General features: G+C 40.2%; 3 protein-coding genes across 3 annotated transcripts; 2 read left to right on the top strand and 1 right to left on the bottom strand.

Moving 5' to 3' along the window:
• Positions 1 to 275: 275 nt before the first annotated feature.
• Positions 276 to 10,030, top strand: dcaf11 (ddb1 and cul4 associated factor 11). Its single transcript, XM_039790923.1, has 15 exons — positions 276 to 492; positions 842 to 1,082; positions 1,905 to 2,032; positions 2,965 to 3,083; positions 3,339 to 3,403; positions 3,666 to 3,766; positions 4,191 to 4,337; positions 4,990 to 5,044; positions 5,452 to 5,520; positions 5,791 to 5,848; positions 6,485 to 6,747; positions 6,917 to 7,071; positions 7,375 to 7,527; positions 7,967 to 8,073; positions 8,743 to 10,030. The coding sequence occupies exons 2-15, from the start codon at positions 856 to 858 to the stop codon at positions 8,818 to 8,820; spliced, it is 1,725 nt and encodes a 574-aa protein (XP_039646857.1). The 5' UTR covers positions 276 to 492; positions 842 to 855; the 3' UTR covers positions 8,821 to 10,030.
• A 1,317-nt stretch (positions 10,031 to 11,347) lies between these two features.
• Positions 11,348 to 14,503, top strand: LOC120552103 (fat storage-inducing transmembrane protein 1). The gene is made up of 2 exons (XM_039789798.1): positions 11,348 to 11,831; positions 13,630 to 14,503. The coding sequence occupies exons 1-2, from the start codon at positions 11,545 to 11,547 to the stop codon at positions 14,300 to 14,302; spliced, it is 960 nt and encodes a 319-aa protein (XP_039645732.1). The 5' UTR covers positions 11,348 to 11,544; the 3' UTR covers positions 14,303 to 14,503.
• On the bottom strand, positions 14,497 to 20,992 carry psme1 (proteasome activator subunit 1). The gene is made up of 12 exons (XM_039789799.1): positions 20,873 to 20,992; positions 20,701 to 20,746; positions 20,335 to 20,367; positions 20,173 to 20,235; positions 19,817 to 19,918; positions 18,246 to 18,312; positions 17,318 to 17,415; positions 16,936 to 17,004; positions 16,749 to 16,816; positions 15,901 to 15,955; positions 15,384 to 15,470; positions 14,497 to 14,731 (listed from the first exon to the last, which is right to left on the bottom strand). Exons 2-12 carry the CDS (start codon positions 20,737 to 20,739, stop codon positions 14,651 to 14,653), a joined length of 762 nt encoding a protein of 253 aa, XP_039645733.1. The 5' UTR covers positions 20,740 to 20,746; positions 20,873 to 20,992; the 3' UTR covers positions 14,497 to 14,650.
• Between the last annotated feature and the right edge of the window lie 5,157 nt (positions 20,993 to 26,149).

The raw sequence follows: 26,149 nt of genomic DNA on the forward strand, positions 1-26,149 counted from the left end.
TGCAGTGGAGTAGCCTATATTCCAAATTTTGGAGAAAAATAATCCAAATATCCACAAACGTGTGAAACATGTGTATTTGTTTTTATTGCTTTGTGTAAAGCATGTTTTACATTGTTTTTAGTTTTTTTTTTTTATATACGTATATGTGTGTAGTTAATAATAGCCATAGTTAATTGTTAAATAATAGCTACTGTTTATAATTTTCAGTCCGCGGAACTGGCAGGAGCGACAGCACGACTGATGACGTGACGGCGAAAGGGCAGGGGCACGCGCAGGGTTTTTTCACACTTTTGTAAACAACATGGCGATTCAGGGACTGGTCCCGCTAGCCACTGATTAAACACTGTGCTGTCAAACTGCAGCTGTTTTGCGTTATAAATGTAAACGTTAGACCTTGCGGAAGTTACGCGTCGGGCACATTGTTAAATTCGCACCGAAACGACAAAGAGCTGCACCGACGAGCTGTCAAGAAGAGCGTTTGACAGTCAAACGGTAGCTAATGTTACTGTTAACGTTAACGTTAAGTCGTTAGCATTCTTAGCTAGCTCAGCAAAATCAACCTCTGCATCTTAATCATGATGAGCTAACGAGCAGAACAAATATGCTGGTCGATTTCTTTGCAGAACATGTAGTTTGTTGATTTAAAGAAGTGGAAGTTTAATGATTTGAGCTATAATGACTTGAATTGATGTCAGTTTAGCTAATGCAGCCACCTAACTTCTGTTTCACCATTCGCTTTCTCTTCATCTGTCTACACACACACTGCATTGTTGTATTTACCTGGCTTCCCCCAGGTAAACCTAAAACTGTTATTGAATTTCCAAATGATTCTCTCTGCCAGGCCCCCTTCAGTCTATGGGCTCTCAGTCCAGTTCTGGGATGTCTGGTGGAAGGGGCTCTTCCAGTGGCAACCCAGCTGATCAACCTGAAGGAGCAGAATCAAACCAGAGTAGCAGCAGCAGCAGCAGCCGAGGCCGCAGGACGGCTGACAGGCAGCAGGGAGACAGGCAGCAGGGAGACAGACAGCCAGCATCAGAGGAGGACGTTGACTTAGCTGAAGTGCTGGCTTACCTACTAAGGAGGTACATTTGGTGGATTTTGTAGTTTAAAAATACTGGCACTGATATTAAAACAACAAATTCTTTGTGAACTTAGCACTTCTGGGCCCAGTTTGTTACTTTGTGGTGTATTGTTTTATCCATGTGAACAATGTCTCCAACATCAAACATAACGATGATTTTTTTGTGCGTTAATACCAGTCCCTGTGGGGATAGCGTAGTTAGTAACAAGTCATTTTGGAAAAAGTAGGTAATCACTCAAATCTGGTGAGTTTAATAGACATTGATTCTTCAAATAGCACATAGTGGAAGAAAAGCTAACAGTGTTTTACCTTCCTTTCAAGAGAGCATGCAGCACATGCAGCTGCCTGATACAGCTAAGAGGTGGTTGGCAATTTCCCATCCTTATTCATGTTTAATTTTAATGCTGTTAAATTCTGGGAAATGTTTGAATATTTCTCATGTTAACAACCACTTCTAATAATAAAAAAAAAAGAAATGTCAGCACTTTTTGTAACTGATCTAGTAATAACACAGAGGAAGAGTTGGAACTAGAAGTACCAGGATCCGGAAAAGTTGGAATGTATGGAATGGAAGTAGCATTCTGAGTCCCCATCTGTTACAGTGGAGCTGCTCAGTGGAAACATTACAAGACTATATAGCTTTACCCATAGCACAGTAGCCCTGGTGTAGGCTGGTGTCTCACCATTGGGCTGCAGCTGGACTACTTTGTTTTCTGCATTCATATGATCTCTTTTCTTCACTGTAGAGGTTAAAATTCAATCAATCATTTATCAACATTTGGATTCATTGATTGTTGAACTAATGTGGTGTTTGTGCGTGCAGGGGCCAGGTCAGACTGGTCCATGGCAGTGGAGCCACAGGGCTGCAGCTGGTCCAGTCCTACTCTGACTCTGATGAGGACAGCGACGGTGCCTGGGAGGGGCGGCTGGGGAACCGCTACAATCCACCAGGTAACCTACCCTGGAAATCCAGAGTTCTCACGAGAGCACAATTTGAATTTGCTCAGCGAGTCACTCTGGCATTCAGTAATGGTGCATATTAACTATGCCCTTGTAGCCAAACTGCACCAATGACATCGGTGTATCTGCTATAGGTGGGCCAGAGGCGAACTAAACAGAACAATAACTATAAGGATAATGATGTGAGCATCCAGCACTTGATTTAGCTTTGATTTATTATTATTATTATTATTATTATTATTATTATTATTATTATTATAAGAATATGAATATGAATAATAAGAACAAGAAACCATGTGAAAAGTTGGTGTTGCTGTGCCGCTCCTACTCAGCAGCATTTGTTTGTGTATAATTTGGAAAATGGTCATTTAAATATTACAATGTGACAGTTGTACAAAAGCAAAGCTGGTTGTCCTCATAAATATGCCGGGCTTTTAAATAGGGCTGCACAATATATTGTTTTTTTAATCGTCATCGCAATATTAACTGCCACAATAAACATATCGCGAAAGGCTGTGACATATCGCAAAAGACACTCCGTAGAAAACTACACTTTAAAATGTAACTGTCATTTCTTTTTTAGTGGTGCCTTTTATATTCAATTCAATGTTCAATAAAAGAATGTTGGAAATGATTTTCTTGCACTTTCCTTTCATTTGTTTTAAATTCAACAAGCAATTTGTTGTATTTTAGCAGAAACCTGACAGCAGCAGAAATGCAGAACTGAGTACACTTAAATATCTGTTTATTTATCGAAATTAATATCGTTATCGCGACATTCAACAACGTTATCGCATATTTTCCTCATATCATGCAGCCCTACTATTAAATCAGAATGGCTGTATGTAACACATTCTGAAAGTTTGATGTCAGATAGTAATTAATATGAAAACTTTTTTTTATTTTGTGTGTTATTTTCCTAGTGGACGCCCAACCCGACACACATGAAGTGGACCAAAGTGAGATCCGAACTCAGATCATGCTGGCTACCGGCTCCTCTACCCTGAAAGGCCGACACAGTTTCACCCACATGCTAACAGAGGTCAGACTACAGACATACAAACTCAAAGCAGCAGTAGACTAAATTTCAATTGGCAGATTTCTAGCACTAAGAATGTAGCAAGATGATGATGATAATGATGATTATTTTTCAGCAGTTTCAGCCACACATTTGTGAAATAATTAAGAGCTCTACTTCAGCTACTACTCAACGTAGATTATTTTGTCACTTTTTTCTTTCAGCTACTTTAATTCACAGTTAATGTTGACCAGTTTGGTGTTTTCTTTGCTTTTTCAGAGGGAACAAGGCAGATGTAGAGGCTCTAGTTTTTCACATGGAGAGTGCAGTCGTATCCGCACACAGTAAGTTCTGTTCTATTTTCCACATTTCCAATATTTCTCAACAAATTACCAGAAGGTGAGGAAGAGAAAGATGTAAATGTATTTTGTCAGAATCAGAAAAGTGGCACATACAAAAAAACAGTCTCGATGAAGCATAGACTCTTGTTGTATTCCATGTGACTGATTGTTGTGTTGCTGATTTGTTGTGAAAACCTACAATACACTAGACGTGAGTCCTCATGCTGTTGTCTGTTGAATGATGTTGACTCTTGATCTTTTGCAGTTTTCTGCCAAACTATGTATCCCACAAGGATACGTACCAGCAGAAAGCCTTCTGTGGCGTGTACAGCGAGAATGGCAACATGTTCCTCTCTGCCTGCCAAGGTAAATAACCCGAGATCCAACATGAGAACCCAGAGGAACGGAATCAGATCTGATAATGATCCCTAGTGTTTGTTCAAAACTGCGTAGACCGCCAAATTGTCAGGGCCATTCGGGTTGTGTTGTGTCATGTCATATACAGAATGTGGTCATTGACAGACGAGTATCGTTGACTTTTGACGTTCTTGACGTTTGACTTTTTTTTAACATCTATTGATGCAAACAACAACAATCAAACATCACATCTGTTTGAAGCAGAAGAATTATACCAATATATATCAATTCTAGTAGCACTATGTCATATTCATTCTTTTTTACTGATTTATTTTCATACAAGCGAGGGACAACAGGTCTCACCCAGACACGTCATGTGATAAGAGCCACTCATTATTTGATTACAATAATTTTTTTCTGTTGCTCGCTGCAGACCAGAACGTCCGCTTGTACGACACCACCAGGGGGCGCTTTCACCTACGGCGAACAGTGAAGGCTCGGGATGTGGGCTGGAGTGTTCTGGACGTCTGCTTCACCCCTGATGCACAAAATGTACTCTACTCCAGCTGGTCTGACTACAGTAAGGCTAATGGACCTGTAAGATACAATATCATGCAATCAGTCAGTGATGCTAATTAGTGTAGGGTTTTTGTTTACAAGAGGCACAGCCAGTGGTCCCCCAAGAACCATTCACGTTATCCTGATTCAAATTTTACTGATGCTGCTGTGGCATCAAAAGAAATCTGACTCGAGTCCCTGTAACTTTACAACAACAACAGTTTTTTGGTACCAATTCAGAAAACATACTCTATCGCCCTTTACCCATAAATCATTGTGTTATGGCTTTATTTCCTATCGTAGGGCTGCCACTTGATTATGGCAAAAATCATAATCATGATTATTTTGGTCAATATTATCACCATAATTGATCACGATTACTCGTTGACTTTGGAAACATCAAGCATTTATCAAACTTTTTAAAGGATTTTCTTGAACTTCAAATGTAATTAAACAGATTTTCTTTTTTTTTTTAATAAAGAAAAGTAATAATATATATCTGACCATGTAGTTGGTGCGACTGAACCAAATATTCTCAAGAATTTAATTTCTTTTTTTTTTAAATTTCAGTCTGCAAATTGGATAATTAATTGTCCTAAATACTAAAAAACAAATAGCTTCTATATGGTGTTTTATTCATATCTTCTCTATCTCTGTGTGTGTCTTCCCCACAGTTCATATGTGCAGTATAGATGGAGACAGTGAAAACCACACCGCCCTGGACCTCAAGTTAGTGTTCCTCATAGTAACTTATAACATTACGGAGCAGGTAATCTATCATTCCCTACCAGCCAGCCCTCCTATCCCTCCATTACCACCTGGATGAATGAAGCTGTCAGAATTTGTCACTTCAACATCCATCCTCTCCCTCTGTGTGTGATGTGTGTGATGTGTGTGTTGTGTGTGTGTGTGTGTGTGTGTGTGAGAACTGGAGAGATCATTATTTCAACAATGCACCATCATTAAACTCAGAGCACTCTTAACAATGGCATTATTTAAGAGGCGATGCGTGCCTTCATCAAGCTTTTTGGTGTGGGATGATGACATACAGTAGGCAGTGTTGTTGTGATCCCATAATGGTGCTACTGCTGCGTTGTCACCCTGCTTGTGCGTGTGTGTGCTGTTGTGCTTTGTAGTCCAGATGAGAGGAGGTTCTGTGTGTTCTCATTGGCTGCGTCCACAGATGGCAACGAGATCCTGGGAGGGTGAGTACAGTTTGCTTTTATGTTTCAAGGCAGTGACTGACAGAGTGGAAACGGGACTGACGTCTCTTTCAGAAATGTTAATTCAGTTAGCTCTTCTTTTTCCCTAGGGTGGAATTGGAAATACACGTGTTCTTCTTATAGCTGGTTTTGTGAATACTAAAATCATGAGGATAAAACACCTTTATTCACTATAAAAGCACACTCAGACCAGCGAGATCAGTCACATAAACCACTTAATTTAGAATGTGTCTCTCTCCTCTCTGCTTTCAGAGCAAATGATGGCTGCCTTTACGTTTTTGATCTCGAGCAGAATAAACGAACGCTGAAGGTTAGTGTGTCTGAGTGCGTTTGCTGTTTTTCTTTTGCTCGTGGGCCAGCTTGTAGCTGTTTCTGTGTCACATCCACCTCGTTCTCTGTCTGTGTCTCATCCTGCGATCAAGGTGAACCAGACATTAGCCGACCTGAAAGTGTGCCGGCACACAAAGTTTCCCACCACCCTGCCGTCTGTAATGTAGCAGCAGAGAGTTCATCAATGGGACAGGGGGGGTTAAACCCTCCCCCTCCTCCTCCTTCTCCCATAACCCCCCTCTGTGTAGAAGTCAGTAGCTGGCCTCTGCCATCTGCTTCACCACTGTCTTATGCTTTTTCTCATTCTGTCCCTCTTATTACCTCTGCATCAGTGTGCCTGTGCTTAGTCTCCCAACTTATTCTTTTAGCCCATTTTTGCTATTTTTTTTTTTCAGCAATATAACTGGTGGTGGTCTATGATTTTATAGACCAAAATCAACATCACGACTTTGTGGTACACACAGACATGCAAAGCACACAGACAAAAGGCACTTTCACACAAGCATGCGAAAAGAAGAGAAGAAATCACCCAATCTTACCACACACAATCACTGGCTTGGACACACACTCCTCACAGAAACACTGACTCTCTTTCTTCTGCGTCTCCCCTCGTCAGATTGATGCCCACGAGGATGATGTGAACGCGGTGGCGTTCGCCGACAGCTCGTCCCAGCTGCTCTTCTCCGGCAGCGACGACGCGCTGTGCAAGGTGTGGGACAGACGGACGCTGCGGGAGGACAGACCGCAGCCCGTCGGACAGCTGGCCGGCCACCGAGACGGCATCACCTTCATCCACAGCAAGGTGGGGGGGGGGCGAAGAGAGGAGTACTGCTGGTATTTTATCAATCTGTCAAAGACAAGTTCCCCAAAGCCTCATGGGTAGTTGGATTTGACTGCTGACTGGTTGGAAGTTGATTAATGAAATGCTAACATTAGCCGATTGTAATGTGTCTTTATTCCAGTACAGTACAGTCTAAGCCTGATGTTTGTTTTTTTGTTTTACTTTCTCAAATTTGGTCCTCCTCCCCTTGCGTGGTGACTGTGCCAGGGTGACGCCGACGCGCTATCGAAACTTATTCAGCAACTCAGAGATCCATCAAGCTCTGGGACGTCCGAAAGTTCTCGCGCACAAAGAGGTTAAGCAGTCCCCCCCCTCTTCACCATCAAAACTGGGATTACCGCTGGCAGCAGGTTCCCAAAGAGGTGAAAGGAGAAGCGGAATACGTGATAGATGAAAATGATGGATGTAAAGAAGAATGACTTGGCGTGTAGTGTGGAGATATGAATATCGTAATGAAAAAAAGAGGTGGAAGTCACATAAGGAGAAACTGAAATGAAATATAGAGAATTTGAGAAAAAGACGGAAAAAAAGAAAAAAATCTTTCTAAATTACGCACTTTTTTTCACCTGATTATAGATGTTTAGGATGTAAATGAACTCCGTATGTCCTGGTAAATTGTAGCAATCTAACGTGAGGTAAATTATGAAATTGTGCGTCCCTTTCAGCCCTGAAGAGACACAAGCTGACAGGCGACACCTCGGTGATGACCTACCGCGGCCACGGCGTTCTGCACACCCTCGTCCGCTGCCGTTTCTCTCCAGAGTTCAGCACTGGACAGAGGTTCATCTACTCCGGCTGCTCCACCGGCAAAATCATCAGTGAGTGTCACTGTGTGCCTCTGTGTGTGTGTGTTACGGTGCTTGTGTTGTTTTGTGTCTTCCACCCAGGGTGTCTGCCTCATATTGTGTAACTGCCTTGTAATGTGTCTGCACCAATTAACTCAACTCTTTGTGTAGTTTATTTCTATGGAGAATCAATGCAATTCAGATGTGTATGACAGTGATTAAAAGATATACAGTATGATATGTACGTATGATTTAAAAAAAAAGCACTTTCATATGGCTCTTTGTAGTTGGGCTTATTTGAAGCCAATGTACTTGCACTTAATTCCTGTGGTCCAGAGTTTGGACCTTCAAGGTTGAAAGCACTTAATTGCAAGTCGCTTTGGATAAAAGCATCATGTCAATGACATGTAATGATATACAGTACATGCCTACAAGTTGCTAAATTTTTAGAACTCTTTGTGTGTCTGTCCAGTTTATGACGTCCTGACGGGCAGCGTGGTCTCCAGACTGTCGGGCCATGACGCGTGTGTGAGGGACGTCAGCTGGCACCCGTACGAGGACAACATCGTCAGCAGCTCCGTGAGTGCTGTTAACGTAAACTGTTCAGCTGGAGTCGATTTGTATAAGAAAAATTTTACCGTTTTTATTGAGGGGAATTAAATCAGGCACTAAGTGTTTCCCCCAGTCATGGAATTTAAGAGTCAGAGACTTCTGGTAATAACACAGAATCAAATGGATTGTTTACAGAAATATATGAGCGTATTTTTATATCTTGTTTCCAATGTATATTGCATTAAATTGTACTTTTTAGCAGTTTCTTGCTCACGTGAAGAGAGAACCAGACTATTCATAGCTGGAAAAACATTAAATCTGAAATCTTAATGTCCTAAGTTTCCCAATGTTGTCGCAGTCTACAGGGGTAAGAAATAAGTTGTCGAAACTGCAACAAAGCCGAAAAATGGTAACACATCAGAAAGCATTTTTAGCCAAGTAAGTGTCTGAAGAGTACCGCAAAGACAAGAAGTTTAAGTTTTAGTGTGAACCTATTTTAAATTTAAAAAAAATATGTCACAGATTTCATCTTTAATAAATACAGAAGAAATTACTATTTTAAGTAAGTTTAAGAAAAGTCACAAGAATAATTGGGAACTTCAAATCGGAGCTACTGTGGGAAGCCAGTAGCAGGTGCTAGCATGAAAGGCATTTTGGCTCTGATCCGTCTCCTCATCCGGCTTTGTTTCTCCACAGTGGGACGGAGCGGTGCGAATGTGGGAGCACAGACAGACCCATCCGCTAGAGGAGGAGAGAGAGCGGGAGAGAGTCTGACAACTGGAGAAAGACCTTTTTAGACGGCGAGAGAAGAAGAGAGACAACGGAAAAAGATGTCGGAGGAAGTGACATCACCGCAGAAGGGGGGCAGGGCCGGCCCCAACACAGGAAGGCAATACGCTCAGAAGGACTGGGAAGAGACTTAAATATCTTTTAAATTCAATGCTGGATATTAATATTACAGTTATAGCGTGGTTGTGAAGGGTTCATTTGGAAGGCATTATAGCCTTACGTTGTCAGGTGCAGTGGGACGGCCTACTTTTGTTTTTGCCTCACTGTCGACAGGCCAAAGCTTTTGAATTTGGCCTGAAACACTTCACGCAACATGTGCTGTAGCTCGAAGCGCTAAGCACGGCACTTACTTAATGAGCTATTGAAATTTATTGGTAAGTTAGTTATTTAGAAATCAATATTGGATATTGCAGGGAGAAACTGACAATTATGGTTCTGTATAAATGTATAGTATTTGAATGGTTTGTGCATTCAGGGAGTGTATTTAGATAGTTGTCAGTGTGCCGATTTGGACTTTCGCCCTTGCTGTTATGAATAACATGAGCTGTGTCCTATTTGAGGGGCCTTCACGTTCAAAGTCCACATTTAAAGAATGAATATATTATAATATTCCAGTACATTAATTACCAATTGCCCTAAATCATGACTCCTAAACCTGCAACATGTGTCCACCACTTGGTCAGCTGTTCAAGGGCAACTTTATGGCGGTCAACTTCCTATGTCGGGAAAAATTCCAAAAGCATACCAAAATGGCCAGGACGCCCCCAAACACGCTGTTAGTTTTACTGTCAAACTCACAGTGATTTTATGTGAAAACGTCTTTAGATCGCCTCACGACAGCCCCTGTATTCAGACACAGCATTAGTCTGAGGTCTTCTTATTGAGTCAATAAGGTCCTGGGTCAACACAACTCTGTAAACACAAGCCCTGAGTCAATTTAAAAAAAAAAAAAAAAAAAAAGAGTAATTGTGTTGGCCACTATAAACCTGTGATCTGTTTATAAGATTTGAATGTGTGTGATAATATGTTGAGGTCAAGACTTGGTGACGGGACAGGGGATGTGTGCGTGGATCAAAACGTACACACTGATCTGTATATGCAATTTTCAGGTGTTTATACAGTATCCAAGCCCATATTTCACTCTCAGACCGTTGTTTTACAGTAACAATTAAACCTTTCAATGTATCGCAACGAACTTAAGCTTTTCACTGAGTATTTGCTGCTGGTATTGAGAAGAAATGACTGTTTTGAAAGATCACGCTTTAAACAATGCAAAAGTAGGGCACGGAGGAAATGCAGCAATTTCATATCCTGTTAACTGGGAATTAAATGTACATAAGGGTACATTTGCACTTATCTAAAATATCGTCACACTGAAAAGACATCACAAGAAAAGTTTCATTTTTAAGTAGCACATAACAGACAACTGACTATTACCTGCTACAGAAACCATAGCAGAGGCGTTTGAAGGGCATTGTAATGACAGCAATGCAGTTAAGTGGTCTAAAATTAGAGCGATTCTTTGGCATGCCTGGTTTCATTTACACTTGGTGTTCCTACTTAATAGAATACCTAATAATAACAACAACACAGTGGTGCTAATAATATAATATATCGGTTACAGTAACAGTTCAATTAAAAGGAAAAGATCTTAAGATCAGTTATCAGGAAGAGGAGGCCACAACGTAGGAAAACTTGGCTAAATCCAGCATTTAAATAACTTAAAAGGCAAATAGAAGAAAGTAACAGAAGATGCCAAAGCTTCTCCTCTTACATGTTATTATGTTATGTTTTTTTTTACAGTTAAAGAAAACAAATAATGTTTCACATATGGACTCCAGCTTCTTATTACTTCAGTTAGTATGGATTCAGAGTCTATAAAAGTAGTGGGGCTGGACGTCCTGGCTTGGGAAAACAGTTCTAGTAGGTTTTACTGAGCATAAATCCCACGGAAAGACTAAATTTACTCAATTTGGCTCTGGGAGTTGAAGAGGTTTAAGAGGCTCTGGCCTGAGGACTGGGCCTGGAAATAAAGAAGACAAAGTGCTGTGAGAAAGGCAGCTGTTCATGGCGCCAAATGCAGACTGGCAACAGTTTATAACTTCAATTAGTTTTGGCTCCAACAGCTGATTCTAAGAATGGAGAGACTAAAGGAGAACCAAAGAAGGAGCCGAGCGATCCATTTTATGTCAGAATGATTCTTTCTGCGAGAATAGACAAGACGTTTTTTTTTTTTTTTTTTTTATGCTAAAATATAATTGCAGCACACCAGTAAGTCTGATTCCAAAGTAGTTGTTTTAAGCCATCGTGCAAAATTTGGGGTTTGATGTTGATGTTTTTGTATCATCAGTTGCCATCCAATTGGACTAAATTCTTGAGGCGTTGGATCACTGCTTTGAGAATAAGGGGGGTCAGTTAAGAGCAGCAGCCATTACCATGTCCACACTCTGAGTCTGTGTTGGGGAGGGGGAGGGCTTCTGAGGGTGAAGGGGACAAGAGGGGTTGTATTTTTATAAACCATGTGCTCTCCTGCACGCCTGACAGTGATAAAGTAGAACTGGTGTGCCTTTTTAAAGACAAAAGAAAGTGAGGCAGACTCTACCACAGGGCTCTAATTGGACACAAAGAGAGAAGAAGAGGAAAACATAGTTAGAATTCAAACTAAAACTACAAAAGGTGTAATCAGGAAGACAAACGGAGAATATCAACATGGATGTTAAGACCGAGAACTCCTCAAATGGCTTCACACCAGAGATCAACTTGGAGAAGTTACACAAGATGGCTGCAGAGGTGATACTGCTGGGGAAATTCATCCTCCGACTCCTGGATGCTGCCCTGGTGTTTGTAACCAACGTACTGGCCAGGTTTTTAGGAAGCAAGCTGGTCAGACGGCATTTCCACCTGATGCTGTCTGCTTTGGTTCTGTTTGGTCCCGTGCTGAGTTTCTGGGTGTCAAAGTACAGCATCTTCGCTAACAGCAACCACTACCTGTACAGGTATGGTTGCGTTTCTGCTTTTGAATGGAAATCTCATATTTATAACCTGTTGCTTTTACTGGACATGAAACAAAGTGGCTGCATGATTTTCAGATGGACCTGCATGCTCAAACTCAAACTGGTGTCATTACGAGCCTGTTAAACTCAGCTGGCACATTAGAGAACAGTTTAGGAGCCTAAAGGTTAGAGAAGCGAGCTTGCGACCGGGAGGTCTTCGGTTCAATCCCCAGACCGACATCCGGGTGGGGAAAGTGAAAGAGCGGCGCTTGTCCCTCCCCCATTACCACCACTGAGGTGCTCTTGAGCAAGGCCCTTTACCCCAACCACTGCAGTGGCCAGCAGGTCAGACTGTGGTTGTACTGGGCAGCTTCCAGGTATAAATTTAGGTGTAACTGTGTGAATGTGATCAGGGCGTTCTTGCAAAAGAGAGCCTTCCTCTTAGAGAACTTTCCCTGAATAAATAAAGGTAAGAAGAGAACAAAAAAGAACAGTTACATTTTAGAATTACATTTTTAAATTGCACTTTTACACCAAATATATAGTTAGGTAGGCCTAGCCCTAGGTATAGTCTTTAATATGTCTCATGGCTGAACATGGTCTTGAACAGATATGACATCGTACTACACAAAAGTCATTGCTTACTCGTGAAGAGTTTATAAACTATCAGTCATGAGTTTATTAGAAGAGAAGACTTTTTTTTACACACAAATATAAATTAAATGTAAATAATGAATAGAAATAATGAATGCATGCTTTACAGATAGTAAGATCAGATGTAAGTGAATGTTCATTTTAATGTAGGCTACACACTCTGCCAACCTTTAGCCTATCATTCATAAAGCGAGATTATGTAACACTTTCTATGAAGCCTGCCATTATAAATGCATGTATAATTTGTTATAATGAGCAACCAGCAATTATAGAGTATTATGATACTTGACCTTATAAGTCATTATAAAAATGCTTTATAATGTGCTATGATTATTGTGATAAAGCATTATGAACATTTATGAGTGCTTATATCTATACTGATACAGCGCTATAAGCAGATTATAACACATTATAAAGGTGTTTATGATGCATTATAGAGACAGGATTCATAGAAAGGGTAAACAAAATAAGATTTACACAATCTTTGTCTTACAAATGGAAAGTTGAATTTATGAGCAATAAAATGCACCCGTGCTCCATTTAGCACACTCAGGGGTTGTGCTGTTACAGCCTTACTTGGTCTGGTATGACAAGCTTATTAGCTAATGCTAGTGGATGCTAGCTAACTTTGACTGACTCCTCTCTACTTGTGCTACCATGATTTAGCATTTACCTGGATCCTGACAGTGTCACTTGCCGCCATTGTTCAGTTTAGGTTCTATTATACCTATCAATAGTATGTTTATGGTACCTATCAAGCTGCACATTTCAAAGTACAGGAGCAAGTTAATACAAGTTTTTACATGAACTCAATGCCCATTAAGGCTTTTTGTGAGGTTATTTAGTGCGCTTTGATCTCATTATTACTCATGTGTGAAGGCATTAGGGGAGCCGGCATTCATCCTCTGTCAGAACACGTTTGTGTGGATTGGAATAGATCAACACACTTGCTGCACTTGTATTTACCATCAACTATAACCATGTAGTGTTGAACTACGTGCACTCTGTCTACTCTGTGAAGTTCCAGTAGATCCGATTAGGATGAGGCAAAAAAATAAATAAATACAATACAATATTACATTATTGTATTGTGTTTTGAGGATTTACACAGTGACTTTTCATGTAACACTGATGTCTGCTCTTGCAGGAAGTTCCTCAAGTCCACTTGGGGTTGGACCTGCATCTTCACAGCTTCCTTCATGCTTCTCCTCTCCCTCTCAGCCCGTCACCCCCCCTCTCTCCTCCTCCGCCACCTCTCCCGGATAGGGGTGGCGGGGTTGCTGTGGTGGGGCTGTCGGGGTCTCCTGACCCTGCTTGAGGATGCCGCAGGAAACTGTTACGAACCTGTGATCCCTGCCCAGGATATCCAAGGCACCGCCTCCTCGCTACAGCCCCTGCTGCTCCTGCACGAAGACCAGACCAAGGCCTCCTGCCTCAGAGACAACATGGTGTGGAGAGGTTACGAAGTATCCCAGGACGTCCTCATCATCTGCTTGTGTTGCCTGCTGCTTGTGGAGGAAATGCCTGTCTTTGGTCTTTACCTGGCCCAAGCAAAGCCTCTGCCGCGGTCCCATGATGCCCCTTTAAGGTTCATCTTCCTCCTGTGTGTGGTTCTACTTGCCTTGTGGATGTTCTTGCTGCTGTGTTTGCTTGCACACTTCCCCAAGTTCCCCTCGCAGCATCTAGGAGGAGCTCTGGGCTACCTGGGATGGAGAGGACTCTATCAGGGATGGTACAGACTCACACCGAGTTGGGGCTGTCCTGGTTTGCCGGGAGAGGGACTTATTACCACCACGTACAAGGACACACAGCCTCAGTAGTGTGAAACCCTCAGCAGATTTTGGGGATGTGGTTGTGATCTTGAAAGCTTTAGGCTCAAGTTTTGGAAAGTGAAAATGGCTTCTCATTAGGGTTGTGAAGATAATCTATATACAGTATATCATCTGTAAAAACCCTTTGACAACACCACTACAACTTTAAATTCTCATTTGGACAAAAGAAGAGTAGACAGAAGTATCGGAATCGTGTTGCTTTATTTTGTAATCTGAACCAAAATGAATACACAATAAGAAAAAGAAGACATTTTTGTCAGAGCGGGTGTATTGTTACATGAGTGTCATACTACACTAGTTGTATCTTGTTAGAAAGCCTGCGAGTGTGCTGGAGTCTCAGTAGATGAGAGCCTTGCCGTCTCCTCTGGGCTTCTTAATCTTGTCATAGTTCTTGTTAATGATGTCAAACAGCACAGCCTGCGGGGAGAGAGATACAGAGACATCAGTGGAAATGAAGTGCGAGAAAGATATAAGAAAGATCGACGGCATGTGAGAGAGAGAGAGAGGGCAGAGGCTGTAATAAAAGAGAGAAAGAGAGAGAGAGAGAGAGAGAGAGAGAGAGAGAGAGAGAGACGCCCAGATCCAGAGCCGTGATTGTGCCAAACAACTCCTTTCATCATCTCCTGTACCGCCTTGTTCATTAACAGCATCAAACACAGGTGGACAATAGCCAGACGAAGGAGACAAACAGTGATTAATGGACAGGAGATGGAGCGCCAATCAATTTAACACAAGCACAGCAATTAGTTTAATTACCCTCCTATTAGGAGGAATGGATTCCATTTAGCTATCGTCCCTGCTGCTGGGACACGACTGGAATATTTTAAATATGTGTGAGTAATTGTATTCAAAGTACAGTGCGTGGTTACGGCAGATGGTGTATTCAGTTTGATACATGTGATTTACAATTTTTAGAAGACGTGCGCAGACTATAATCCAATCAAATTGCATTATCAGTTGTGTGTTGACAACTTTTTTTACAATTTGATTTTGATCCATTCTCAGATTTTTCTACACATCTATATGAAATCCAACCTAACCAGTAAACAACGGGGCGTAGGTATCTTACATATGTGTTGCAGATGTCCAGGACCACGAGGCGGAGCTCATAGTACTGATACTGGTCCAGCTCGTGAACCAGCTGTCTGTAGTCTCCCTGCGGCAGAAAGCACACAGCACAGATAGTTCACATGCAAAAAAACATCCAGTACATGGCACATCCAGTGTGTACCTAATTTACACAGAGCAGAACGTTGTCAACAAGTCATTATTTTACACACAAATAGAGAATACAGTGTGCAGGTGGCACACAATTATTTTTTTAAAGGTTTTTTTGACTCAATTTGTATAGGACAGCTTAGATTTGAAAGGGGAGAGAAAGGGGGGGATTAAATGCAGCAAAGGGCACAGCCGCTGTGTCGAGGAGTAAACCTCTATATAATGTATGGGCGCCTGCTCTACCGGGTGAACTAACCAGGTGCCCAAACACTCATCTTAATTTATTCTATCACTATTGGTACACAGAAACACACATACGTGTATTACAGTGTACCACTGTGACAACAGACACAACATGAGATACTGACCACGTGGGATTGTTTGGAAGCTTTGGCCACAGCATCACCTCTCTCACTGTAATACCTACCAAACAGAAGAAAGAGAAGGTACTTCATTCATTTACAACAGTCACAAACTGCATATATTATTGCCTAACTATCTTTAAAATCACTCCGAGTGCCTCGCTAAATGTCCAAATATCTGTTACAATTGTGCTATACGAAACCCCCGGTCCAATTTGAACAAAAGCAAGAGTGTAACTTTAGCTGATCAGCAGCTACTGTGGCTACAAGTGACAGTTATGGGAGAGTGCTAAACTACTGTTAAAAGGCCTCATGAATAGAAAAATGCATTTTTCCAGTGTTAACCCTGTGTCCCTATGATAAATGGTCATGCATCTATTGTTATTTGTAAAAAGAAATATTTGTCAAGGTGGTATTTGTGAAATCAATTCAATTTTGAGTATTTTTACATTATAATCCCGGTCTGTTCTCTTCCTGTGAAACGATTTCAAAAGGTTTGATGACTCATCCTGCACTCGGGGGCGTTTACTAATTTTATGTCCAATGAAAACGTTTTTTTCAAGTTTTGATGTTCCACCCCCACGACTATAAATCCTGCATGTTACCCGCCTGGCGCATGTAATACGACCAACATGGCCTAACGTTAGGCTTTTCTAGCTTTTTGACATGTTACATTCAGCCTACTAAAAACAGTAGTTTGGCAGTTAGTTAGAATGCTAAGCTAAAGCATTCACACCCACACAGATGAAAGAGATGACGCATCTTGTTAGTGTTATTGCATCTTCAGTTCGAATACCATCACTCAAAAATATTAATAAAAAATCTACCACAATTTAGCCGGTTTGGGCTCTTACTTTGAAATCTGAGTTTGGAACCCCTCGATCTTGGTGCGTGTGTTGGTCAGCAGCTCAAACACTTTCTCCTGTTGGACAAACACAGATATATTAAACCTAGCTGGACACACAAGTGTTCAAACGTCTTTTCAAGACACAACATAAAGAATCATTCTATTGCTTCACCAAGTCACCGCCGGTTACCAACCTGGACAGCCACTCCAAAGTTGTTACCATCCTCAATTCTAGGGATTTGGAGTTGCACCCACATTGACACCTGCCAGGGAAATCTGAATGTATTAATATCTAGTGTGAAATATGAGTTTGTCATATTGTTCACAGTTATCCCCCATTTAAAACACACTCAAAAGAGGGAAGATCATTTGTCACAACTACTTATGTTGAAACATGGCATGTGAGCTCCTGTCTTTGTCACTTAAAAAGCAAGCTTTGTTACATTCAATCATAAGCACTCAAAGGCGTATCCCTTACATATGTTGTGCACTGGATAGGTAAAAGGTAATAACCACATTTAGACCGACTCATTTCTTGGTATAAAATGAAGCGAAGAGATGAATTGAGAGACTGACTGTGTTGAGCTTCTCCTTCAGTGTCTGGATCTGAGGCTTGACCTCCTGCAGGAGACTCTCCACTCGCTCATTGCTGCAGATGGGACCACAAGGAGGCCCTGGTGGACAAAACATCCCCAAACAGTGCTTCACTTAGTACAATATCAGAACATTCTGGTTCAGTTGGGCTTTATGAACGTGAATAGAAAAAAATTCCATGAACAATGAAAACTGGTTAACTGGTGAATCAATCGGTAAACCACGGCATACATGGCTTTGTGTTAGTTAAAAGGTGCAGTAGGTAAGACTTATAAAATTAACTTTCATATTTGCTAAAACTGACCCTATGTTCCTGCAGAACTACATGAAGCAGGTCATTTAAAAAAAGATCTGGCTCCTCTGGCACCACCTACAGCCTGTAGTGCGATTTGCAAAAATCCACAGCTCCCTGTTCAGATGCACCAATCAGGGCCGGGGGGTGTCTAACTGCGTGTCAATCACTGCTCATGCACACACATTCATTCTCCCTTGTGGGGGGGAGGGGCTTAGGAGACTGTTTTGGGCTTTAGCTAAGTCCTGGATCTTCCCAATCCTACCTACAGCACCTTTAAAGTTGGACTCAATATTATTTTTTTGTTAAATGTTAAACTATGCCATGTATTACGAATCACTATAATAGTTCACCTCTTGCAATGAGATTTGACAAATTAATATTTGCAAATCACAGTCCTGGCATAGAAACATTTTTACACACCAGCCTCCATTCATATTTTCTTCAGTCTACCACTTTCACCTCATTAAACAAATGCTCATGTGCAGAAAACTGCAATAAAAGAGGAATGAAATATCAAACAGAGGTATTCTTGTTTAATAGTGATTGGGTTGTACAGTGTTTGACAACCACTGCAGTATGTTCTATTATTTATTACTTGGTCACCATCATCTCTACCTGAATCTTCATCCTCTTTATCGCTGTCCTTGTCTTTCTTCCCCTCCTTCCCCTCCTTTGCCTCCTTCTGCAACATAAGAACAGAAGGCAGCAGGTCAAAGAGTTTTCACTGCCTATTAATCTCTTAGACAGCTCTCCCACATGCTTTTTTCCTTGGCTAAATGAAGAAGTCAAATATTGGATTTTTTTTCTTTGTATTAGAAATGTGACCTAGTTCCAGCAGTCCCTGCTCCCTGCACACATCCTCTGAATGAATGCACTCCAACTGCCTCAGGTTTGTTCCCCAGAGTTGCTGTATGTAAATATTCTTTCAACCCATTTCCCCCCCATATAAAACTACTGACACTGGCAGCGTTGCACTCCCCCTCTGAATCCATGTGTGCAATCTGCTAAAACAGAAGGGACATCTGTAAAAATAAGGGATACAATAAAAGGCTGAAAAAATATCTTATGCTTTAGTGCCAATGAATGTTGTGCTGCATAGAGCACCTGCAGGATACTTCTATCCCTTCTTTTGAGTACTAGTCAAATAAAAATAGGATTGGCAAATGGCAATTAAAACACATCAACTTAGATTTTTTTTTTTTTTTTTTTAAAGATCACCCAAAATAAAATGCCCCCTCACTGCCAATTTGTAAAGCAGTCTTTGGAAATTGCACAGCAATTGGTTGTAATTCAGTCGAGAGGCTTAATGATTTCAATTCAATGGTTAGTTGGTAAATAAAATACTTAACTAAGACTCCTTATCATAAAGCCTATTACATGCATCAAATATGGCACTGCACTCCACCCTCTGAAATGTATCAATTGCCTCTTAACAAATTGCAGGTAATTAAACTAAAATTAAACCTAGTGGCAATTACTGTACTCAAACAAAGACATGTCTTAATCCTCTAATACAGGGGTCTTCAATGTTTTTAGGCCAAGGGCCCCTTAGCTAAAATAGAGGACCCTCTACTACATACATTTTACAAATAATGTTGCATATTAAAGTTGGCCGGATGGATGAAAATGGATGGATCAATGTTCATAGATTATTTATACATCGTGTAGAGCTGGGCGATATGGAGAAAATAAAATATCACCATATTTTTTACGTATGTATGAAACACATAGGTGAATTTAAGAAGATATGTAAAAATCGATCGAGAAAATGCCCTTAGACCTCAAAGAGTTGATGTAGAACATACATGTGGAAGGCACAGTGTATCCTTAAGCTTAACTGTATATGTGGATGGCTACCATAATGGCTACCTTAACATAGTAAGCGTCAGTCATCAATGTTGTGCAAATTAAATGTTTTTTTTGTTTTTTACAAATAAGACGATTTATCTTTGTTAATATGTTGGATTAATGTTAATGTGTTAAGATATATTTTCAAATTTTTTTTAATAAAAATACTACTAATAATAATAATAATAACTTGGCAGCCCTGCTGCAGTAACTCTGAGGACCCCTTAGAGGTCACGGACCCCCTAGGGGTGACGGACCCAACCAGCATAGCTCCATCATTGGAGTTACATGCATTTTTCAGACAATACAACCTCAAACCTACGTAGTGTTGGGCCTACCTCCTCCTTCTTCTTGCGTTTGGCCTCCTCTTTAACTGGGTCTGGTATTGGGATGTCCAGCGGAGCCTTCAGGGATGCCAGGTCTTCACAGCTGAAAGATGTCTGACAGAAAACATAAATATCCTGTTACTTCTGACAACTTTTCATATATCAACATACCCTTTTACACGTCATGGACTCTCAAACAGCCCATGATTTGACATAATTTCATCTAAAACATAAAAAAACGTCATTATAAAATAGTTTTATTGTGAAGGAGAAAGAACAGGAAGTTATATTATATAGTAATCTGTTGTTGAAGAAACCCCAAAACCCTGCAGGACCCCATATTGGCTGATACAGTCACAGATTAATACCTTCAACAGCATCTGCAGCTCTTCAATCTTCTGAGGGAAATATTTGGAAACCAGCTCTTCGGCCTGTTATTAAAACAAAAACAATAATGATGTAAGACTTTATATCACTGGGAAAAACAAATTCATGTCACAGCTGGGAGTTTAGTTACTTGGATAAATTACCTCCTTGGTGAGTTTTTGGCAGAAGTCATCCACCTGCAATGAAGAGATTAATATGATTTAGTTATCATCGTTTTCATTTATATTTCGACAATTTCGCCACATGAAGGATATTTGTTAAAAACTGTTCCTGTTCACACAGCTTAAAAGGCCATTTTGATTTTGCAGCTATTATCTGATGCTCACCTCATATGACCCAACTGTATATACATACAATATGTCTATAATTATCAGGACAAACACTTTTCTGAACACCTGCTGACCTGCTAGCGTCACGGACACACCAACCGACAGTTTGAAGGGAAAGTGGGTTTAAAATGTCGCTACATAAGTTAGCACTTTTGAAATCATGCTAGCATTAGTGCTCACCTGTTTCTTCGACTCGAGATGAATACCCAGAGAAGCCATGTCGTCACTATAAGTTAGGAAAGATACTTAAAGATTATAAAAGCGTTTAAACTTCAACGAAGCTGTGATAACGAATAATACGCTTTTTTATTTGTGTAATTCAATGCGGTGCACGACACGGAACAATACTCACAGTTAGTCAGCATAAAAAGCGAAAATGAAAGTACATTTAGAGACAGTTCCGTACTTTCCCCAGTTCCATGGCAAATGATTCTGTTGCATTGTGGGACTTGTAGTGTTTAGGAAGCTTCTGGAATTTAATTTCCCATAACAAGAGCCACTGATGAGAAATGTTCTGGATAGCCTCGAAGCACAAACCTACTCACAGAAAACACTCTGTGTATGAAATGGCATGCTCTTTCTTTAATTGTCGGTTATTGTTATCTGTGTTTTTGTTGTATACAGCGGTAAAGAGGGGTATGGTATCCCCAGGGCCGAAAAAGACTCAAAGCAGTCCTTTGGAAATGGAAAAGGTGAAATTAAAAAAAAAAAGAAGAAAAAAAAATTAGCTCATCCACCTCAAATTTAAAAACACATTTTTTTGTATATCCAAAGAAAGAAAAAGAAAAGAAAAATCTGCATAAATTTATGCAAACAAAAAGTATTATAAAATGTTGACATGTCTGTGCTTAGTGTAGTTTTCCATCTATCATATGAAGCCCTTTTCCACAAGTTCTCACACATATACTGAAGTTTTTCTTCTCTAAGTTCTGACTGTGTCCACTAGGTGATGCTGCTGTTCTAAATGGAGTAAATCAAAGTGCTCTGTGGCAAACTACAGAGAACAGATTAACAGTATCCGTGTAAACCTGTGAAGGTAAACTCTACGCCATTTGTTGTGTGTGTGTTTTAAACATCTAAATCGTATGAACCAGTTAGCCTCAAAGACACGATTCTTCTGTAAAATATATTAAAAAGGATTGAACTGTAAAATAGAATGGAGCTTTCCTCTGTTTGTTTTTTAAGTCTTAATTTAAATCACAATATGGGTTTAATACAAAACAATAATAATAATAATAATAATAATAATAATAATAATAATAATAATAAATTTGTATAGCACTTTTCATGGACTCAAAGTCGCATAAACGGTATAAAACTTCTAATCAAAAAACCATCACTATATCTAGCAGTATTTGTCACTATAAAACTGAGGGCAAAATTTTTTTTGTATTATGCGACCATGCATGCATTCCAGTGATGTTGGGTCGGATCTGCTGTTGTACATCTGCTGCTGCGTGGGCTCTTTCAGGAGCTGTGTGGACCGAGCCGGGGTTGGTTGACCCAATCAGGTTAAAGCCCAATACAAATACAGGATCCTGAGTAGGGTTGGGTACCAAATTGGTCCATGGACCGGTGCCGACGTAACGTAGTAAGAACGACTAAAACGAAAGTTTGTGCCTCATTTGTCTTACTTTACACTACACCTGACAGCATGTAACGTTAGCCTACCTTAGCTAGCAGCTGGATTAAACACCGGTAAAATGCGACAGCTAACGTTAAACAGTGTAAAGTGGACTGTATTTCAATGTGGAACTTCAACAGCGGGATGTAACAGTCTGCTCTCGCCGCAGCAGCTGCCGTTGTCGCATCATAGATATACTATGTTTATATGGTCGGAATTAAACAACACACGGTGTGTTCACTTGCAGCTGCCGTTGTCGAATTAAACAACACAGACGGTGCGTTCACTCGCAGCTGCCGTTGTCGGAATTAAACAACACGGACGGTGCGTTCACTCCAGCTGCCGTTGTCGGAATTAACAACACAGACGGTCGCTAGCTGCCCGTCGGAATTAAACAACACGGACGGTGCAGCAGCTGCCGTCATCGAATTAAACAGCACAACGGTGCGTTCACTTGCAGCTGCCGTTGCGAATTAAACAACACAACGGTGCATCACTTAAAACAGGTGCCCGTGGTGCACACAGTAATTGTAAAATACCCTCCCATGGGGTCAACACAAACTGTGAAATAAGTATTGTTAAGTATACATTATTATAAATCTAATTTTGACCATGGCCTTAGCAATAAACAAGTCACTGACTGTTTACTACCCTTATTTTTTTTTTCTTCTTCTTTTTTTTTTAACTTTATTGAAAAGTACCGGTTCAGGCACCGTTTAGGCACCGGCACCGTTTTAAAAGTATCGATTTAGCACCGGAATCGAAAAAAACCCAAACAATACCCAACCCTAATCCTGAGTGGACAGAAAGGATGCCACAGCCTCCCATTGTAAACACAATCCAGGTCATTTGCACTGTTACATGCCATCATTATGCCAACATACTCTGTGTTTTACCAGATTCAGACTTTAACAGGTGAAGCCTGAATGTCTAATCACATAAGCAGATGAATAGACCCCACACAACACTTGGCTGATGAATAGGTGATAGGTTGCTATTGAATCACTCTACTGACCCTCAACAGTTTTTGAGTAGAATGATAGTTGTTTCCTTTTACAGACCGCTGCATAAATCTTTGTAATGTCTGTAGTGTGTAGTATCAGTGAGACATGATAAGCCATCACTCATCAGACATGCGGTACTTTTCGAAATTGGATCCAAAGGGCAAAGGGTGCACTTGTTTACAGTGCGTGGACCATTAGTTATTGACTCTTTGATTTGATTGAGTGAGTGATTACAACTCAGTGCAGAATATGTTATTCAGTTCAGAGAGGCTGTTGAGAAATACTGCGGACAAAGGTCGTGTTTCTGAACCAAAGTGGGGCAGGGAGAGATGGGAGGAGGTAAAGAGGGAGTACTTTAGTATTTGTGACCATGACAGTAACAGTAAATGATCTCTTTGTATAGTGTTACTACAGGACTTCAACATCCCTCCACGGTTACACTCTGACCATATTAACTCAATCCATTATGACAGTATGAAGGATACAGTATATATGGTTTCATGTCTAAAACGCTCCCTTGCACTGAAATGTGAACACTATCTCACACAATTGATCACACACTGTAAACTTCTTTTATATTACTGTATGTGTATTTCTTGAATATATTTTTTATTTATCATGGGTTAAGATCTATATGAAGTTGCTTGCGACAAATTGCGGCTACTATTTCATCTGAAATACAGCAAGAAAATGTCATTAATATTCCTTATTAAGACCTACATGGTTATGGCAAGCCACAGTTCAGCTTATTAGAAATACAGACAGCTTGCATTGCACATTACTCGCTAGCTAATATGACCTTTGAAAATAGCTGATGGGTAAATGTAAAAAAGACTTTAAAAAAACATGATGGTCCACATTGGGTTAAGAAACACAAATTCAAGGACATCTATAGTCAGCATTTGAACATATATAAAAGACTTAAGACTATGTAGGCCTTGGTAGAATCTGTTTCTAATTGCCTGGTACTTTTACTGCAGTATTTTTGGTGCACTTCATATGTCCATCATCTTTTAAATGGAAACCATACAGTGTTAAAGTATTGCCTATTAACTGAGGCTTAAACATTTGTTATCCAGCTGCTTGATTATTCAGCAGATCATTGACAGGGAAATAATCATTCTGAGGTCAGTCTTCAACCTTTCTTTTCTCCAACAATTTGCAAACTTTTGTTCTGAAATAATGTAAGCTTAATGCCAGATTTGAACTTTGAGATCATTAATATACCACAGGATACATACAACTTATGATTATTGACATATTATCACATTTATTTATTGATTGATTGTGTCACATTGCATCAAGTCCTTTCTTTGTGTGTGTCATTTAGATTGTTTTATGCTGTTAAATTGTGGCTGTTGGCCTTTAAAACCAGGATGAAATGTCTTAATAGGATGAAACGTGACGTCAAACAGCTATAGATGCAGCAATTGTGACCTTTAACAGACAAATAAGATTTTTAAAAGCCACACCTGTGCACACACAAAAAAATAACAGCACTCAAATGTCTGCCACATAATAAAATGATTAAAGCATGTTGCAGCTTTGAATGGCTTGTTTTAGTTTTTGCCAGTTGCTGGATTTCTGAAAGTTCCCTTTCATAACCATGGACTGCAGTTGTGGCTGTATAGCTGAATGTATGTGTTCTCTGTGTGCTTTGGGAGTCTGTCTCTGGTTGGCTGCTGCTCCTGCAGGCCCTATCAGAGAACATGAGACATGAGGGCTGAAGTTTAACCACGTGTTATCACTCTTTATTTTGTATCTATATTCCTATGTCCAGACCCCACCCCTATACTTCCCCTCTCTCTCTCACAGCTCGTACAGAATATCTGTTTGTGTGTATGTAACCCCCTCCCCCAGTTCCCAGAGAGAGAAACATTAACAGGAAAGTCACAATTTAAAAACCAGACACCCTGTACTGTTAAAGTGTAATCCTCCCACTGACTCAGGTCTGAACTGTTTAACGCAAACAGCAGGCTTATCAATGTTGTAAAAGTGATAATTGCAATATTATTCTAGAGGATTTGCTATAAACCGTCAGTGGGCAACTTTACAGCCTCTAATGGCAGCAAGAGAGAACTGCTTGAAATTTGAGCTCTAGTACTCAAAAATGATGGAACATGATGTCCAAAATCACAAAGTCCTAGATTCACATTTCATTTGGAGGAAGGGAAGATTGTCAGCTATTTGCTTAAAGATAGACAGTTTTGTGTCACTTTTTATCTTGGATTGGGCTCAGAGAGCTCAATATTTAAAAGCCTACATCACAAATGCATGGAGCTTGATCCATACCAGGAACTAAATGTCTAAATATCTCAGCGTCTGCTGCTTTAATTTTGACTAGTCCTTTTTAATCTGTCTCTTATAAATCCACCAACTTTATGAATGAAAGCAAATTACTGAAGTGCCCATTTAAATTATACTGAAAAATGATTGCAACTTCCAACTCACCTTTTTCTTCTTTACTTAGAACAGAACAAACAGTACAGAATCAAAACATTACATCAGTAGCAATAATAAATATTTAAACAGTAATATTAGTGATTGGAAAAAATGCAAATGCAAGATTTACATACAAAACCACAATTGAAACCACATTTTACATGGATTGGATTTAAGATTTGAGGTCGGCATATAAAACTACAGTACAGCTTTAGGGAAGATTTGTGAATAAGGAATTTTGCAACAAAAAAACTTACAACGAACCTGGATACTTTTGATACTCACTTGTTGCATTGGGCAACCTTAGCTGAATAACATTGCTTTGCATTGAAGTGTAAAGATTGGCCTAGTTGTAATTGTAATTTCCCCACTGGGATCAATAAAAAGTATAAAATGAAAATGAACCTGAAACTTTTTTTTTTGGGGGATTTAAATGTGAACACCCATCTAGAGTCCCATTCTGTGTCCCCGGTGGGTGAGATACATCTATTTCCGTACCGTTTCTCTTATATCCGGGTTGTGCCTCCTGCTCAGTGGTGCAGCAACTCTGGAAACTTGC

The sequence above is a fragment of the Perca fluviatilis genome, chromosome 22 (genome assembly GCF_010015445.1).
Source record: "Perca fluviatilis chromosome 22, GENO_Pfluv_1.0, whole genome shotgun sequence".
NCBI classification, from domain to species: Eukaryota; Metazoa; Chordata; class Actinopteri; order Perciformes; family Percidae; genus Perca; species Perca fluviatilis.